The following is a 14,826-nucleotide window of genomic DNA, read 5'->3' as shown; positions in this document are numbered from 1 at the left end:
AATTTATTTTATACAAAGAATTCAAATTAAAAAAAAATTATTTCTTTTAAAATAAAATGACTCATTTTGAGATTTTACTAATTATATTTGTTAATATAGGCATTTATTTACAGATAATTATAACATATGAACATTTTAGTTTTCACTTGTTTTCTGTTATTCTTTCTTTATTTCACGTAAAATTCACTCGTTTGCGTTTTTACAAACGAAAGATTTTACAAAATTATTGCACGTATTTTTTTTGGTTAATCCCAAACAGTTTTCAATTGAAAAAAATTGCGAAGACAATCTTTGAAATCTGTGAGGATTTATAATATTATTCGTGTCTTAGATGTTAATTATTAATTTAGAATTTAAATTTTGGCCGATGTCACGGAAGGAGACTACTTCTTATAGGTCTTTTATTAAAATCATCATCAATATCGTGTAAATCAGGAGGATCAGCATAACCACTGTCTTCATACCGTGTGCATCGTGATCCTGGCGATCTTGGCGGATGAACAGGATGAATACTATATAAAAACAAAAATCATTCAAAAAAAAAAGATTAATATTTTTTTTTTAATATTAATAATAACTATTTTCTTAAAATAATTAATTAAAAAAAATAGTTTATCTCAGTTTAATCTACTTCTTTTTTACTTGTATATATTGAAATGTTCTAGACATTATTTTCGTTTACAATAATTGTCATATACCAGTTAGGTTACTCTATTTACTTTTAATTTAAATATATATAACATTATTATTTTCCCTCTGCATTGAAATAATAAAATTAAATTTACATATAAGTGAAATGCTACTGATATTTAAAGTATCAATGGAAAATATTAGCATACGTTTACTTTTTAATGTGACAATTTTTTTTCTTTCTGAAAGTGTAAAAACAAGTGCATATTATCGAAGAACATTTTTATTACCTGGTACATCTAGAAGGACTGGTTTCCAATGGCTCGTCATATCTTCGCGATAACATTGTAAAGTCTCTGTGTGCTGAGATTATTTTCTGTAGACGTGAAATTATTTCATAATCTGGTGAACATATTGGTTCGGTTAATAATTTTGCCACGGATGCTCGGAAACTCTGCAACTGGAATATAAATAGAAATTAAAATTTAAAAAAAAATTGCTAAAAATTGTATTTTATAAAATATTTTAAAAAAATATATATATATATACCTGTGATTCTCTACGGGTTGTTTCAGCAAGTTGTTGTCTAACTTCGAGCAATGTTTGTTTTACTTGAGTTAATTCATCTCTGACAAGTTGCATCGAATGATCGTTGATTGATCTCTCTTGTTCTGTTGTTTCACTCGTTGTTCTCAACTGATCCTTCATCATTGTCACTTTTCTATTATATCGTGTTCTTAGCATTTCACTTTCAACAAGTCTCTTTTGAAGTTCTTCTATTTTTCTACTACGTTCCAATGCAGCTATCTAAAATATATTTTGTTTATTTTTTTGACTTCGAAAATAAAAATATAATTAATCTTACTTTATAATCCGCAGCCTCTGTTAATTGTGCACTAAGTTCCCTATTTCTTGCTTTTTCATCATTCAATTGCATTTGTAAACGATCAATTTGCTTCGATAATTTTTTTGCTCTGTAAATTATAAATTATAATATTACTATATATCAATTAAATTATAATTATATTAGTATAAAAATTAGAACCTAAGATTTGCTTCATCTCGTTCACTTTGCAACATTGATTTTACTCGAACACTGTCTTCCTGAAGACTAAGTTTTCTGCGAAGAAGATCCAAATGAAGATCACGACGTTGCAATTGTTCCCGAAGTGTTCGAACTCTTCGTTGAAGTTGATAAACAACAGATGTCTAGAAACAAATAAATAATAATATTAAAATTTTATATCTAATTATATTTTTTTGTCCATTTTTAGATGATATCTATAAGGAAGTAATTTATATAATTATGTGTTCAGTTTACATTATACTTTTAGTGACAATTATTAATTATCTAAATCTAATTTACAAAGATTGATAAGAAAAAACAATTGCCAAAATCTCTGACACGTGCTAGGTATTATTAAGTTTCCAAAAAAGCAGAATTATATTCTCTATAAAACGAGCAATTAAAATTAAATACATGAGATAGTTGAATGTAAATTTTACAACATGCTGAAAATTTTACTGTTATCTTATCAATAGTTTCAGAGACTATTTTCATTTCATGAATTTTTGTAATTTCGTATTTAGGGCTGACTGAAAAAATCTTGTACTACTTAAAGTAAAATTTACAAGAATTTTTATGTCTGACTGAAACTGGATTTTACTACTGATACAAAAAAAAAATTCCAATCAATGTCTGACTTGAAAAATCTTGTACTACTGAAAATAAATTTACAAGAATTTGGATGTCTGACTGAAACTGGATTTTATTACTGATAAAAAAAATTCCAGGCAGTGTCTGACTAAAACTATTTTGTACTACTGAAAATGAATTTACAACAAAGGGGCAAAAATTTGAAAAAATGTCTGACTAAAACTATCTTGTACTACTAAAATTAAATTTACAAGATTTAAGATGTATGACTAAAACTAAATTTTACTACTGAAACTAAAAACAATTCAAGCACTGTCTGATTGAAGCCGACCTATACTACTTATATTTTTAAATATTTTTAAAGTCTAATTAAAATTGTTTTTAATTACTAATGCAAAAATGATAATCAATGTCTGACAGTAACTTACTCGTACTACTTAAATTGTATTCGCCAAAAAAATTATATGTCTGACTACATTTAACTTTTACTACTCTGTGCTTTTTCCAAAATGCAAAATAAATATAATAATCAAATCTACTTTTTGTAGAACTAAAATGCAAGAAAAATTGTATGACGTTTTTTTCTACATTTTTTTTTAAACAAGCCTTACTTCTTTTAAGCAAGGCAGTTCATGGTATATTCGTTCACGTCGAATCCTGGGAAATGTTGTGTAACTGCAACACAATAGCTGCAGCACAAAAGTGCATTTATATAGTATAAAAAAAGTAGTTGTCAAAATTTAACACACACACACACAAACAAACGCACACAACAATTACGAAAAAAATTATTATTCACAATTTTTTTTACCTTATCGACCAATTTATCTGTTTCCAATCTTGACAATTGTTCAGCGCGTACCAACAACGATTCTGTTTGAAGGTCCATGCCAATTTCTTGTGAAATTTCTTCCATTTGCATAGATTTTCCTAGTCTATCCAAAAATGCCAAAAACTATAAATAAAAATGTTTTTTTTTCAAAAATTGCAAAATTTTATAAATTGGATTTAGTAGTAAAAAAATTGAGAATTTGCAAACTGAAAATAATTAAGTATCAGGCAAAAAAAAAAAGAAATATGTAAATACTCACGTGTTGTTTGTCTCTACGTAATGATTCGCGCGAAATTTCACAGGCCGATAATTCCGATTCAACTTTATGATACTTTGCCTCTAAGGCAGCTCGTTCCTCTTCTAAATTTCGAATCTTCATCATTGTTGTCTCCACCAATTCAGATTGACGATTCACTGACTCTGTGGTTACATTAACTTTCTCCTTAAGATTTTGTATTTTCTATGATAGAAAATTATTGTCAGGTAAATATTATTAAAAAAAAAATTCTATAAGAAAAAGTCTGACTTAAATTTACTATTACTACTTTTTACTACTACTAAAACAATATTTGCGGGTATTCGAAAGTTTGACTAAAACTAGTTTCGACTATTGATACAATAATTACCACCGAATTCAAAGCAATGTCTGACTGAAACTATTTTATACTACTGAAAGAAAATTTACAACAAATTTTGTGTCTATATGAAACTGGGTTTTACTACTAATACAAAAAAATCCAAACAATGTCTGACTAAAACTGTCTTGTACTACTGAAAGTAAATTTGCAAGAATTTGAATGTCTGATTGAAACTAAAATTTACTACTGATACAAAATTCCCAATAATTAAGATGTTTAAAACTAACATAATCTAAAATTATAGATTTTCAAAATAGGAATAAAATCATTTTTACTTGAAATATTATGATTATTCTTATTTTGAGAGGATAATGTTAAAAAATTACCAAAAAAAATTGTTTAAATCAAAAATTTGATTGATTTTATAAATAAATAATTTCTTTAGTGCAAATAATACCACAGCTTGATCCTTATTATCGGCGAGAATTTCTCTTATTCGATCTTTAATTGCATTTTCATGTGATTCAACAAAACGATTTGGCGTGCTTAAAAGTATAGCCATTGACTCCAACAGATGACGCAATTCATTATGTACCCTCTGTATTTTTTCTTCCTTAATTTTCAGATCCTCTGGAAAAAATTATTTTTTTTGTTGCTTATCCTTTTAAATATATTCTCTCGGACGTTAAAGAATTATATTAATTATTTTTTGCAAATTTTTAATTATAATAAGAAAAAAAATGGAAAATATATTTTTGAAAAAAACATTATTAACCTCGTAATTGGCAAATTAAAGCTTCCTGACTGGATATATTTCCGCTCGCGCTTGTTATGCTTCGATTCGCATTAACCAGCTTGTCTCTGAGATCATTCAACTCTCGTTCAGCAACTCTGTATTGCATCTCAAGACATTCTTTTTCCTGGAATTGAGAATGGAAACAATTTTTTTTTGTGATTTTTCGCGTCATTTTTTTACAAAAACTACGAGAACATAATTTTTAATTTTTGTATTTTTATTCTCCCCTCCAAATAAAAAGTGGAATAAATTCGGACAAACCTGACGGAAACGATCCAAGTCAATTAATTGTGTGGCAACTTGTCGTTGTAGTTGATCTTTCTCGGATGTAATTCGATCAAGAGAATCCTTACAAGTTCTAAAATCAATTTCAACACTACCCAAATGAGTCTCGACAGTTGTGCTTTTAGTACGAAGACGATTAACTTCCTGAACAAGTTCTTCAGCTTTATGAATCACCATTTCTGGACTGTGATGTGTACTGTCGCAAAATTCGGTATTTAAAGCGTGTGCCAGCCTTCTAACAAAATCCTATAATTTGAAAAAAATACATTTTCGAACGAAAAAAGAATTTAATTGAAAGAAATAAATATTTTATTGATTCAACAAAAATTTGGGTTGTTTTAAACAAATTTTTTTCTAAATGTAAGAATTGTTATAAAATAATTTTTTTATTTTGTCATATATTTGAATAAAAAAAATAATAAACCTGTAAATTTAAGCGCGCTCGTTCTTTTAACTGAATTTCTTCTGTGATATTGTGTTCTAGTTGACGAATTTTCTTTTCATATTCTCGTACCTTTTCCTCGTGATATTTTACATCACGTTGCAAACCTTGAATTGTGATTTCATTTCTACCTTGACATGCATATAAATTTCTCTCTCTATCCTCTAGTTCCTTTAAAAAAAATAGAAAAAAATTTAATTTTATAAAATGACAATTATTATTACTATAAAAAAATCATAATAAATTTATCAAAAATTAAAAAATGGCGGACGAAAAAATTTTAAAATAGTTGCCTGTATTCGTTTTTTAAGACTCAAAATAACAGAATTTTGTCGTGCTGCTTGTTCTCGTAGCTGATCAGCTTCTACTTGAAGTTCCACGACCCTTTGGTCTCGTGATCTTACAGCGTTCTTCATTTCTTGAAGCTGAAAAGAAAATTACAATAAATAGAAATTCGCTATTTATTTTATACATATTTTTTTTAGCTTTTTTTTTTAGCTCACTTCGGACATTAATCTATCACGTTTGTATTCCAATGCTGCCAATTCGCTTCTTAAGGCCGTTGTCACCTCATGTGTCATTGCCTCCTCAGAGTCAATCTTTAAATAAAAAAAAGATGGATTTATCATTTAAAAATTTAAGAAAAAAATTGACAATTTTTTAAAATACTCTTACGCAAAAAAAATTTTGATAATAAATAATTCGAGTTTGAGAACACAATTTTAGGGGATTAGATCCTAGCTTGCAACTGATTTAAGGTATATAACAAAATGATCTTTTGTAGAAAATTTTCCAGGTCATATATAGATGCGCACGATATTTCTACAGAGCTGTTTATATAGGACAAAAGATTACGTGACTTGAATTCGTGCAATGCACGAAGAGTCTACGGTCAAAACCTCTATTATAATATGAAATTTGCAATGTGCAGTGGATTTAAATATATATTTTGAAAACAAACATTTATATGATACATAGATATTTTTATAATTTATCAGCATTTTAATTATTGAATATTCTTTTAAACATCAACAAACAATTGTTTAAATAAATAAATTGTTTTTTTTAATATTGAACTAGATCTCAGATGTTCAAGAATTGTTTATTTAAAATCGAACATATTATTTTTGATATTTTATATAAGATTATGCTTTCAAATTAAAAGTATTTTTTTTTGTGAAATATTATTCTGGAGTGAAAATAATATATAGGTAACAACGACAGGTAAAATCGATCCCCTGTAATGCTATGGCAACACACCCTTGTTCTTCAGCAGGTCAATAGCTTTTCCATTGTACGCAACTTCAATCCAAATTTAGGCAATTGAAAAAAAAACAACAATTTGCCAAGGTATGAAATTCGACCAATTCCTTCACACCAAATATAGATAGACACTAACGAATTTTTTTTTTCGAACCAAATGTTATTTGAATTATAAATAAAAATATATTTATCTTGAAGACAAAAAGTTAATTTTAATGTATATAAAATTAATAGAAGTAGGTGTATAAAAATTTTCTGATTTTAATGAATCATTCATGACCTTCATAATTTCAAAAAAAAAATTTAAAATCAATTGATATGTTATAATGATCATATGTATTCATATTGCTATGAATCATATATATAAGATTCGTTATCTATGTCTAAAATAAAAAGTACATTTTTTCTGGAATCCTGATAATAATTATTTTTTGCAATCAATCGTTATAGATAAATAAAGTGCCGTATTTTTTTAAAATAATTTTTACAGCTAGTTTATAAATGTACAAAATTAAAGAAAAAAAAATCTTTTTTACATTTATTTACAAAATTATTAAATTTGAAAAATTGTAATTTATTTTATAATTTAAACTTTGAACTTTGCCCACATGTGACTTTGATACATTTCATTGGTAACGTAACTCACTTATGACCTTCAAAAAGAGCCAATAATGATAATTTTTAATTTAAAACAAAAAATTATCAATCAAATTGCGCCAAAAAATGAAAAAAACAATTTTGCTATAGGAAAAAAATTGATCAAACAAGGAATGTGATTTTGAGGAATAGCCCAAAGACGCATGTTATCTAATTTGTTTAAAAAAAAAAAACTTTAATAAAAATTCTCTGAACTATAAAAAATACAGTAGGAATAACATATTTTTGCGATATAATATAATAATTTAAAAAATTCATTATTTAAATATATAAGACGGCAATGTTTATACATAGTAAAAACACGTGACCTTATATTATAAAATTATTATTGAAGCGGTGCGACAAAAAGTGTTAATGACTACATATTAATAATATATTAGGTGCAAATGGTGCAATTTTTTTTCTATTCGATTTAAAAAGACCTTTTGCGACGAGATGCAAAGGGTTTCGAAGATCTTCAAATCATCATCTTCACTTCCGTGTGTTTCCTTGGTCTCCTCCTCCGCCGTTACCATAGTACTCATTTTTTTTTTTTTTATTTTCTTCTTTTTTTCTTCAAACCAAAGCAGCGCGCCGAATCTATATATATACAAATATTCTTTTGTTGCAAAATTCAATTTTTTTTAAAACAATATAGTTTGACAATAAACAAAAAAATTCAAATTGTCACTCACATTTTTTTTTTTTCTAAAAATCTAATATAAATATATTTGTGTTTTTCTTTCACACGAAACAATATGCTGACAAGTGTTTCCCTCGAGCGTTCGAATGTCAACACCGCTAAGCAAAATGCTCCTTCTGGGGTTGTCGGCAGTCGCCATTACGATTCGACGAGACACAAGATAATCGAAATTTATCGATCCAAAAAATAAACTAATTAACTTTTAGACAACTCTTTAAACATGAATTGCCTCTTATTTCTTATCTTCTTTCTTTTTTCAATCTATAAATATTTTTTTTCCATTTTGTTTTTCTTATAAACAATTTTGTATATATGTTAAAAAAATTAATTATATTAATTTTTTATTTTTTTTTTTAAATTTCTTATATTTGAGTAAAAACTACTATTTTTAAGATAATTTCAACATTTTCCATTGTGTACCCCTATGAATAGGCAACCATTTATGCAACACTGAATTGGAAATAGAATTTAAAAAAAGAAATTATTTTAAAAATAGAAAAATAAATTTTAACTATTAAAATAGTAAAAATAGATTTAATACTAGTGATTTAAAACTATTTTATTTAATATAAATTTACATTATTATTTTACCGTCGATAAATTACCCGCAAAGTCAGGGAAGAAGCAATGTTTTCAGCGACATTCGCTTTTATCTACTAAAGTACAACCTGATTTTCTCTTATTCTAACTCTGGTAAATTGATATTATTTTACCATATTTAAGTTCACTTTTTTTTTATTTATTTTAATTTAGGCATTTTTTTTGTTAATTAAATCATATTTCTTCACTGTCGAATTTACATTATTGTTATATTTCTTCAAGATAATATACACGTTTATAACATTCGATACGCGGTTTTACGCATAGAGATACGCAACTACCCAACCCTTTTTGGTTGCGCAAGAAAATTTTAGAGATTCTACTGAAACAAGGAAAAATTCGATAATTCAGCATCAAAGATGCCGTTTTTTAAATTTAGTCATTTAACTGGAAGATTGACAGAGAACAATCGTTTAATTCCTCTCAATCCAATCGTAAGTAAATTATTTTCTTAAAATAATTAACAAATTTTCCCTATTAAAATTTATGAATTTTTATTAAATGTCCACTTTTACGTCGTCTGCTATAATCCTAGTGATCAATGTCAAATGGTATTCTATTTTACTGAAAATATTATTTCTCTACAATTAAACTGTAATATGATACAATAATTATAAATTTATTATACAACTATTAAACATTAACCTAAATTTACAATCTTTCGAAATCATTAAAATTCTTCCACTGATCATGTAACACAAGCGATATATGTCTTAAGATAATTTTTCACTTGATATAAAGTTCAATACCAGAGCATAACCTCAAAACTAAAAATTAATTTTATATTGAAAGATAAATATGAATTTTTTGATATAAAATAAATTTTTTGTTTAAAATGATGTACTGAAGATATATAAAGAATTTTTTATTTATTTAAAAAAAAAATTTAATTTTAGAAACCAATTCCATTGGAAAGTGCTGAAATACCGGTGATTAAATATGATACAATAAAAACACAAGCTGTTAAATCGGCACCAGCTACTGGTACCCAGAAAACTAATTCCGAATATGGTCGTCTTCATCCAAAGAATCATGCACTTATGAAAACATTACAGGTGCGTTAAATTACACTGAAAGAAAAATAAATCCCTATTGTAAATTCCTATATGAGATCCCGTATAAGATCACTTATGCTTTCTCATATGAGATACTACATGAGATCTTACGAGAATCCTATATGGAAACTCATGAGACAAATCTCATGAGTGTCGATATAGAATTCTATATGAGATCTCACACAGGATCCCACATGGTAGTATGTAGTAGTTATTTTTTTAAAAAAAATATCAAACATATTTTAGGTTTTAAACACAAAATATTTTTTGCTTTATATAAAATGAACTCAAAATTTTGTCCGATTTTGCGTATCTCTTACCGTTTTTGAGATATTCGCAAATTTTATTTTTCAAATTTTGACCCCATATGGGATCCTATATGGAATCCTGTATGGACACTGATGAGATTTTTCTTACGAGATGTCCTTATAAGATTTCGTATAGAATCTCATATGAAAAACCATAAGCGATCTTGAAAAAGGATCTCATATGGGAATTAACAGTAGGGAAGTTATCATAAATTTTGACTCAAGTAGAAACTGACTTAATTTGAATCAGTGATAAGTATACCACTTATTCTACCATTCGAAGGAAAAACTGTTAACTCATATTATCGCTAAAGATGATTTTCGCTTAGCTCGCTTTGTGAATATCGTCTTAAACTAAAATATAAGTTAACTAAGTTTATCCTTTTTATGTCAGTATTTAAATCAATGAAAATACATTGATGTATCAGTGAAATTCCACTAATTTTTAGTAAAACATTACTATTTAAGTTAGTAATATTTATTTTTTAACTAAAATTTTAGTGAAAAATGACTAAAAATTAGTAGAAATTTTCACTAATTTAAATTTAGAGAGAACTACTGAAGTAACAAAGAAAATTTCTACATTTCAGGCTGATTTGGAAGCTCCCGTATTCTTGGCTAGAGGAGCTCCGGATAAAATTCTTTTTGGCATTACCTTTGCTTTGGTTGTAGGAGGAGTTCTTGAATCCCTTCGATTTTTAGTTAGGAAGGCCAACACTTCCGGTTAATATCATAAATGTTAAAATTTTGTAGATAAATGAGATATTTAATACCGTTCAATTTATTGTAACTCTTCTAAAACAGTAAAATATAAATAATAAAACATTATCTGTTGTCTCGTATTTATTTTCTATATATATAATTTTGTCTTTTTCTTATCTTATTTCTTATTTTCTTATGAAATAAAAAATTCACCGTTTCAAACAGTGTAAAATTTGATTAACATAATATTAATCTTTTTTCTTGGATGTAAGAATAATACATTAAAAATTGTAACGATTTTTTTAATACAGTCATCATTTGATATTGAACAAAGATTTTTTTTGTAATATAAGGTTAAACAGGTCAATTTTTACCTTATAAAGTACATGTGAGGTCATAATACATTTGTAAGTATAATATATAAGAATGTCAATTAAACAAAGTAAACTATTTTCATAAAAAAATTTTTGTTTCTTTAGAAGATTTTCATTGATCAGTGAAAAAGTTTTCTCGATAGAGTGGAATTTTTTTCTTTATTAATTATAAGAAATAAAAGATATTTTCACATTTTCAAATTATACAGTATTTGAAAGTCTAATGTGATAATTGTAAAAGTTTTTATGACATATGTCAGAAATTGACACAGAATATTTTTGAAATATTAAAAAAAGTACAATTATAATTATTCAAAACAAAAACTGTGGCACTTTTTATTTTAACTAATTCATTTTTGCTGTTATAAAAGACTGTGTGAACAATAATAATTCAGTTACTTTTAGTAAACTCTATTGAAGTGTCGTTACAATTTTCACCGGTGCAATCGAATAGAAGGTTTAACAAATTTAAAATGAATCATTATTTATAAAAATGAAAATATTAATAAATTATTTTGTTTTACTTATATAGACATTAATAATCTTGTTTAAATTTTATTAATTTCTTATTTATTTAATTTACTTTTAGTTTAAAATGGTGTTTTCAACTCAATGCATCCTGTTTTGCTTGATCATAATTGGGATATTTAAAATTATTGCCTACTATATTGACTATAAAGAATTTTTTAAAAAAGCTTCTTTACTTCCTGGTCCTAAAACTATTCCAATATTGGGTAATGCTCACCTTCTTTTAAAGAAAAAATCGAGTAAGTATAAAATATTTTTGTTTTACTCACAATTAGAGGAAAGTTTTGTTTGAACTAAATATACCATTTTTTTAAATTAACACATTTTTTCAAACAAAATTTGATTCAATTAAATACTTATTTGATTTAAATAAATATTTGATTATTATTTTAATAAATTTTTCAAGTGAAGAAAGAATTTGATTAAACCAAATGAACTTTTGTAATTTGTATAATCATTTATTTGTATAGATATTCTAAAGGAAGCCAATATATTGATTAAATTGTATCCATCGATATTTAGATTGTGGATAGGAAACTGCTTGTATGTCACCATTTGTGATCCAAAACTTATCCAAGTATGAATAATAATTAAAATAAATTTTATTATTTAATGAAAATTAAAGAAGTCGATTTAATTTAAGATTTAATTTTTAATGCGCATGCTAAAAAAAATATCTTGTAATAATTAAAATGTATGTAATGACAGTTGCAACTAATGATTATTATTATTATTATTCTTTAAAGACTTTTCTCTCGAGCAATAAAGTACTGAAGAAAGGTAGCCTTTATAAGTTCTTTCATTCCATAATAGAAAAAGGAGTATTTTCTACATCACGTAAGTTTTCTATATATTTCCAGGTTATTTTGAATATAATAATAATATAAATAATTTTAGCTCCCGCTTGGCAGACTAACAGAAAATTTATTATGCCAATATTTCAAACCAAGAAATTACATTCGGCTATCGATATTTTTAACAAATATGCAATTGAATTAGTAAATATTTTATCAACTAAAGAAAATAATGACAAATTTGATATAACAGATATGCTCAATATTTACACAGTACAAGTTACTGTAGGTAAGAATACTAATAATTTTTAATTCTTTAATTAATTAATATTTAATTAATTATCACAGAAAAAACCCTGAGCTCATTTTTATTGCAGTTCAAAATGAACCGCAATATTAAACAACATTGAACGTGGCGCCATCTATGTTCATTTTTGATGCGGTTCAAATTGACTAGCGATATTACACTGTATTCAAATTGAATCCAGGTTTTTTCAGTGTTTTTTCAGATTAAATAAAATTGTTTTATTTTTATTATATAGTAATAATAAAATCCTTAGTTCGATTATTATATGAAAAAAAAATGAATTTCATAAAATTTTTATATTATTAGATAGCTTTATGGGCGATTCAATTAATTTAGAAATGAATGAGGCAGATAAATATGGTAAATTAATGTCGAGGTTTGTAAAATTTATACATAATAAAAATAATAATAATTAATAAGGATATGTAATAAATAATTTTAATTCCTATAGGCTACTTCAACTTGTTAGCAAAAGAACTATGAATTTTTTTTTGCATCCAAATAGTATTTTTAAGTTTTCACAATTGTCAAAAGATACTAATGAAATTATTGAGTCCTTAAATAAAATTACAAATAAGGTAATGTAAATAATTTGTTCTTTAATATTAAATATATATTAAATAATATATACATATGTATATATATTAAGGGTATATTTTTTAGATTATTCAAAAACGAAGAGAATTCCTTAAAAGTGAAGATAAAGTAATAGGTAACAAAAAACAGTGAAAATATCAACTTTTTCATAATAAAAATTTGCAAGATTTAAAAAAAAATTTAATTTTTTTTTATATCAGGTGACAGAGATAAAACGTTATTTTTGGATAAAATAATAGAGCAATGTGATGATTTGAATGTGATCGATGATATTCAATTACAACATGAAGTCAATACAATATTATTTTCGGTAATTTTAAATTGTAAAAAATATTTTTTTTCATCTATATGAGAATTTTAAAAATTGTTTTTTTTTCAACTATAAAAATTAAATTTATCTTCTAATCTCTTATATGAACTTTTTTTCAGGCAACTGACACTACTTTAATTACTATTTCATTCGCAGTATTGGTATTAGTTACATTTCCTGAAATACAGGTAATAATAAAAATATACATTTTTCTTTAAATTTTTGATTTTTTATAAAATATTCAATAATTTTTAATAACAAACATTATTTTCAAATTAAAATTGTTATATAAATGAATGCAATGTTGTTTTAAAATGTGTCTTAGAAAAAAGTATACGAAGAGCTTTACACATTATTTGGATCTGCGGATCCTGAGGATAATCCAATTACAATTCATGATTTAAATAAAATGGATTATTTAACAAGAGTAATCAATGAAACTTTACGTTTTTTTTCTCCGGTTCCATATATTATACGAGAAGTAATGGATGATCTTAATATTGGTTTGTTTTTATTAAAACATTATTTCTTCATATTAATTAAATAATTCTTTATTTAAGAAAAAAGGGGATAAAAAAATTTTTCCAAAAATTTGAATATAATTTTATTCTCAGGAGAGTACACATTACCAAAAGGATGTCAAGTAATTATTCCAATTTCGAAAATTCATAAAAATGAAGAATTTTGGCACGAACCGGAAAAATTCAATCCTGATAGATTTCTTCCTGATGAAGTCTTACAACGACCGACTTGTTGTTTTTTGCCTTTTAGTGCCGGTTTAAGAAATTGCATGGGTATATATATATATTCCGAATTATAGAAAATTTCAAAACTTTTGATATTCACTATAACAAATTTTGATTAACAAATTAACAAATTTTTCTTTTTGTTCATAGGTTACAAATTTGGTATGATGGCAATGAAAATTGTTTTGGCAACGATTCTTCGAAGATTTGTTCTTACATGTGATGAAATTGTACCTTTACATGAGGTAAAACTAAAGCATGAAATATTCATGAAACAATGTGAACCAATTAAAATTAGAATTCAAAAGAGAAATTAGGCAAACACTAATCTTACAATACGCTCGGTTATTGGGAAAAACAATATATTATTTTTTTTTAAAAACAAACTTCTTGGGTTGAAATATAATTTTAATGAAACATATATTACATCAAAAACAATAAAAAAAACCAACAACGTCGGGGGTAATAATAATTTATAAATTAATTTATATTTCATTACCTTTATATTTTTCGGAAATGTTGAAAATTCAATTTTAAATTTTCTGTCTAAAAATTGTATACATTTCAAAAATATAGTTATTTTCAGTCGGCACAGAAGTGAATTTACTTATCACAAGTTTAAATTAAGCGCGTAATACAAATAAAATATTTCAAACAAAATCTTTATGTTAAAAGAGTAATAA

At 25.4% G+C, this 14,826-nt stretch overlaps 3 protein-coding genes across 3 annotated transcripts; 2 read left to right on the top strand and 1 right to left on the bottom strand.

The window, feature by feature from the left end:
• Positions 1-112: 112 nt before the first annotated feature.
• LOC127278364 (coiled-coil domain-containing protein 170) lies at positions 113-7,989 on the bottom strand. The gene is made up of 16 exons (XM_051300063.1): positions 7,815-7,989; positions 7,563-7,719; positions 5,724-5,819; positions 5,514-5,645; positions 5,203-5,391; positions 4,755-5,024; positions 4,473-4,617; positions 4,155-4,327; positions 3,379-3,579; positions 3,099-3,242; positions 2,899-2,976; positions 1,676-1,839; positions 1,496-1,604; positions 1,180-1,437; positions 921-1,090; positions 113-512 (listed from the first exon to the last, which is right to left on the bottom strand). Exons 2-16 carry the CDS (start codon positions 7,662-7,664, stop codon positions 371-373), a joined length of 2,373 nt encoding a protein of 790 aa, XP_051156020.1. The 5' UTR covers positions 7,665-7,719; positions 7,815-7,989; the 3' UTR covers positions 113-370.
• Positions 7,990-8,688: 699 nt separating this feature from the next.
• LOC127278363 (uncharacterized) lies at positions 8,689-10,613 on the top strand. Its single transcript, XM_051300062.1, has 3 exons — positions 8,689-8,856; positions 9,319-9,477; positions 10,376-10,613. Exons 1-3 carry the CDS (start codon positions 8,782-8,784, stop codon positions 10,511-10,513), a joined length of 372 nt encoding a protein of 123 aa, XP_051156019.1. The 5' UTR covers positions 8,689-8,781; the 3' UTR covers positions 10,514-10,613.
• A 586-nt stretch (positions 10,614-11,199) lies between these two features.
• Positions 11,200-14,740, top strand: LOC127278347 (cytochrome P450 4C1-like). The gene is made up of 13 exons (XM_051300042.1): positions 11,200-11,318; positions 11,451-11,628; positions 11,860-11,966; positions 12,136-12,226; positions 12,287-12,472; positions 12,797-12,866; positions 12,942-13,068; positions 13,154-13,202; positions 13,288-13,397; positions 13,517-13,585; positions 13,723-13,900; positions 14,012-14,191; positions 14,294-14,740. The coding sequence occupies exons 2-13, from the start codon at positions 11,457-11,459 to the stop codon at positions 14,458-14,460; spliced, it is 1,506 nt and encodes a 501-aa protein (XP_051155999.1). The 5' UTR covers positions 11,200-11,318; positions 11,451-11,456; the 3' UTR covers positions 14,461-14,740.
• Positions 14,741-14,826: the final 86 nt, after the last annotated feature.

The sequence above is a fragment of the Leptopilina boulardi genome, unplaced genomic scaffold, assembly GCF_019393585.1.
Source record: "Leptopilina boulardi isolate dan_hultmark-lab unplaced genomic scaffold, ZJU_Lbou_2.1 LbouV2_202, whole genome shotgun sequence".
NCBI classification, from domain to species: domain Eukaryota; kingdom Metazoa; phylum Arthropoda; class Insecta; order Hymenoptera; family Figitidae; genus Leptopilina; species Leptopilina boulardi.
Note: the sequence above shows the minus strand (reverse complement) of the source record. Positions and strands in the feature narration are given on the sequence as shown.

Bases quoted from the DNA above. Each gene is read 5' to 3' on its own strand.
- LOC127278364 (XM_051300063.1), bottom strand. From the start codon at position 7,664: ATGAGTACTATGGTAACGGCGGAGGAGGAGACCAAGGAAACACACGGA. The intron at 5,646-5,723 runs GTGAGCTAAAAA...TTTTCTTTTCAG, and splicing joins GTGATAGATTAATGTCCGAA to CTTCAAGAAATGAAGAACGC. The intron at 5,392-5,513 runs GCAACTATTTTA...TTTTTTTTAAAG, and splicing joins GTCTTAAAAAACGAATACAG to GAACTAGAGGATAGAGAGAG.
- LOC127278363 (XM_051300062.1), top strand. From the start codon at position 8,782: ATGCCGTTTTTTAAATTTAGTCATTTAACTGGAAGATTGACAGAGAAC. The intron at 8,857-9,318 runs GTAAGTAAATTA...ATTTAATTTTAG, and splicing joins TAATTCCTCTCAATCCAATC to AAACCAATTCCATTGGAAAG. The intron at 9,478-10,375 runs GTGCGTTAAATT...TCTACATTTCAG, and splicing joins CACTTATGAAAACATTACAG to GCTGATTTGGAAGCTCCCGT.
- LOC127278347 (XM_051300042.1), top strand. From the start codon at position 11,457: ATGGTGTTTTCAACTCAATGCATCCTGTTTTGCTTGATCATAATTGGG. The intron at 11,629-11,859 runs GTAAGTATAAAA...TTATTTGTATAG, and splicing joins TCTTTTAAAGAAAAAATCGA to ATATTCTAAAGGAAGCCAAT. The intron at 12,867-12,941 runs GTTTGTAAAATT...TAATTCCTATAG, and splicing joins TATGGTAAATTAATGTCGAG to GCTACTTCAACTTGTTAGCA.